The sequence below is a fragment of the Helobdella robusta genome, assembly GCF_000326865.2.
Source record: "Helobdella robusta unplaced genomic scaffold HELROscaffold_43, whole genome shotgun sequence".
Lineage (NCBI taxonomy): Eukaryota > Metazoa > Annelida > Clitellata > Rhynchobdellida > Glossiphoniidae > Helobdella > Helobdella robusta.
The window spans coordinates 1,582,848-1,586,546 of record NW_008705028.1 but is presented as its reverse complement, the minus strand read 5'-3'; the positions used below and the strand labels follow the sequence as shown (position 1 = coordinate 1,586,546).

At 33.5% G+C, this 3,699-nt stretch overlaps 1 protein-coding gene across 1 annotated transcript in view; it reads right to left on the bottom strand.

Moving 5' to 3' along the window:
- Positions 1-2,653: 2,653 nt before the first annotated feature.
- HELRODRAFT_177688 (hypothetical protein) overlaps positions 2,654-3,699 on the bottom strand; it is a gene marked incomplete at both ends in the record, with an annotated part of 2,366 nt that continues 1,320 nt past the window's right edge. The window contains 2 exons of the mRNA XM_009025830.1: positions 2,654-2,829; positions 2,979-3,032. Of these exons, the coding sequence (XP_009024078.1) occupies positions 2,654-2,829; positions 2,979-3,032 (230 nt within the window). The remainder of the gene's footprint in view (positions 2,830-2,978; positions 3,033-3,699) is intronic.

Sequence of the window (3,699 nt, the reverse complement as noted above, 5' to 3'; positions counted from 1 at the left end):
TGTTGTGTGTTTATAATAGTGTATGTTGTGTGTTTAGTATGTAATGAGCAGGTTAGCTTGGCATATTTACGGTCCCATCATGTGATACTCATTCACTCACTCATTCACTTATTTGTAACTTCATAGATGACTGATATATACAACAATATGTATATATATATATATATATATATATATATATATATACACACAACAATATATATCTTTTACCAAAGACAAATTCTTCTATTTATCGTTGGATAAACTCCTGGGCGTTCCTAAAACGATAATGACTTCTATTATGATGACCTAATACATCAGAATTTATTTTCCATTAAAAGTAATTTCATTATTATAAAGATGAATATATACACACGGGCACATATATTCACGTACATACACCCACACTAACACACACACTCTAATTCTCCATCTCTCTCTTTCTCTCTCTCTCTCTGTCTCTCTCTTTCTCTATCACACATATGATATTGATGTTGTCGTTGATGATAACAATGATGATGATATGTAGGTAAAGGTGAGGATGGTGACGATGAAGATGATGAGGATGAAGATGACAATGATGATGAGGATGGAGATGATGATAATGATGATGAAGATGAGGATGGAAATGAAAAGGATGAAGATGATGAGAATGACAATGATGAAGATGACGATAATGATGAAGATGATGGAGATGATGACGTCACGTGTACGTAATGTACTCCTATCCGTCTCATTCATCACTCGCCTAATATTAATAATAAAAAATAATAAATAAATAATAAAATAATAATATTAATAATAAAAAAACAATAAAATAATAAGCAAGAGGAGACGAAGTGATAATAAAAATAAAAATATTAACGCTGCAATCCATTATCAATGTAATTTTCCTTCCTTATTCGTGTGTAAATACGTACACACACACACACAACACACACACACACAGAGATATATATATATATATAATTTTTTAATTATACTAAATATTTGAACAAAAATAGAAAATTAAAGGTTTTTTTTATTTCCACAACGTGAAGCCTCCATAAGAGAAAATGTTTGAATTGAAAAATTGAAAAAGGATAAAACCGGAAAAGGAAGGGCAGAAGATGAGGAATGAATGAATGAAGGGAAAATTATTTAAGATGGAGAGAGGACGAGGTCTGGTTAAAAAAGAAAAAAAGAAAAAAAGAAAGAAGATAAATAGGAGAGAATAAATGGGAAATGAATAAAATAGACAGAGAGAGAGAAATAGAGAGAGAAAGTGAAAATGATATAAATTAATAGAGAAAAAATAAAAGAAAAAAAGCGGGAGAGAGAGATGGATAAAAAAAGAGTGAAAGAACGACCGGTCGTCTAGCATCGTTTGATGATGACGTCATTAATTCCATCCTTAAACATCTTGTTCAATGTCTCGTGTCCTATTACATCCTCTAAATGACGTTTACTCTGTGACGTCAATGTTGTCTCCGACGCAATATGGACATCTCGTCGTCATCATCGTCGTCATCGTCAACATTCTTATTGCTTTATTGTCGTTGTTGTCATCATCGTCAAGTTCAAGAAAGAGACCTCATTATCATTTTTTTTATATATTATCATCATCAAAGACATCATCATCGTCGTCATTGTCGCAAGCTGCAGCATCAGCCGTAATGACAGCAACATGATGAAGCATAAATGTTCCTCACTCACCCTAATAAGCATTTATCATTTTTGTTTGCATAGACGTTGACTTTATCATTTTTAATGATAATCGCCACCACTATCGCTGTCCTACTTGAGAATTGACAATTGTTTTTTTCCGTCTCGATCGCAAGTTTTTTTTAACATTTTGCCGGCTTGCCATGCAATAGAAACCAAAAATTTACAAACCAGATTGGCCTCGCATCGAAACATTCACACCTCCATAACAATAAATCATCCAACCAAATTTTTCGCAACTTTAAACCGTCGAATGGCAACGTTTTAAAATAAAAATCAATTGGAAAAATTATGTAAACAAAGTTTAAATATTTCTAACGAATTTAAAACCAATTTTAGACAAACATATCGACTGGGAGTGGACAATTATATCGGCCAACAATTTCTGATCATTTTTTTTATGACGAATTCTTTGTTCAATCCAGCAATTGCAATGGTTAGAATCTGAAAACGCATTTAAGTAAGAAACCAAAATAAGAGAAGATCAGGTAAGTAAGAAAGAGCTTGCACATGACCACAGTTTTAGTAACGAATAACAAATAAAATAGAACATTTGAAAATGCTACACTGAATCAAATATAAGGCAAGAAATGAAAACTTTACATAGAATTTTTTATGAAAAATATCACTTTCCTTATTATCTAAATACGTTTGCGTGAACCCGACCCCCTGATACATATGTAAATTAATGATCTCTATATGCAGATGTGTAGAAAAAGTAGGCAGATATGCAAACTGGTAGTCAGTCGGTACTTTGAATTTTTTCATGCTATCTTCATCTTCCCACTCATATATCCACTCCTTGTCTATCGCCACCATCATGAGAATGAAACAACAGCCTAAAAGTCACCATCATCACATTTACCATCAGCTATTATGTACATTGCCCTAACCATTTTTCATTATCGTAATCTTTTTTATCATTATCTTCTTCACCACCATCGTCGTCACCATCATTTTTTTGTTATTATCATTGTTTATTGGCATCGTCATCTGTTTGTTCGTCATCATCATATTCTTTACAATAACTATCATTTTTATCATCGTCATCTTCTCCTTCGTCATCGCGTTCCTTATTTTCATCTTCTTTAACATCATCTTTATCATTATCATTTTGATTATCTTCTTCTTCGTCTTTGTCATCTTCTTCATCGTCGTCATTATCATCGTCGTCATCATCGTCGTCATCTTCTTCATCATCGTTGTCATCATCCTCTTTGTCATCATCTTCATCATCATAATCGTTATCATCATCTTCTTCATCATTTTCTTCACCATCATCTTCATCTTCTTACTTCTCCTTGCCTCTATATAATCTGAGTGCACCCCTCTAAAACATGTTGTAATGACTGTAATTCGAGGTAAATGTGTGTGTGTGGCCAATTCATAAATAACATAATTTGCATACATACGTACATACATACTCACATACAGACATACATGTATGCAAACATATTTAACACACATAAACATACATGCATACATACACACACTTATGTGTGTGTATGTATGCATGTATGTTTACGACGATAATGACGACGATGAAGAAGATGACAAAGACGAAGAAGAAGATAATCAAAATGGTAATGATAAAGATGATGTTTAAATTTCTTACCAACACCTTTAAATTTTCAATGATCAGCATCAGATCAGGCGACAGCAGGGAACTGTTTTTCGCAACTAATCACATTTCGTGCTTGTATCAGCGGTTCCTGCGTGTCTGTGTGCTTGAAAATATCCAACTGAATGCCGACATGTGCAATTAACGACAAATCAAAGTGTTAATCCATTTGTTACTTGATGTTTGACGGTTCAGTGTCACTCATCGTGTTTTGGTTTTAACATACTGTTATAACCGTGCTACCGAACGCATTAGATTCTAGCGTATTCTAGAATGTTCTAGTGACTGGAGCATTCTAGAGTATGCTAGAATCGGACCATCTAGAAGAATCTAGAAACGACGCTTGCGAAGAGTTTATTCAAACGAAGATTTGAACCCGTCGCATCGTAAATCGG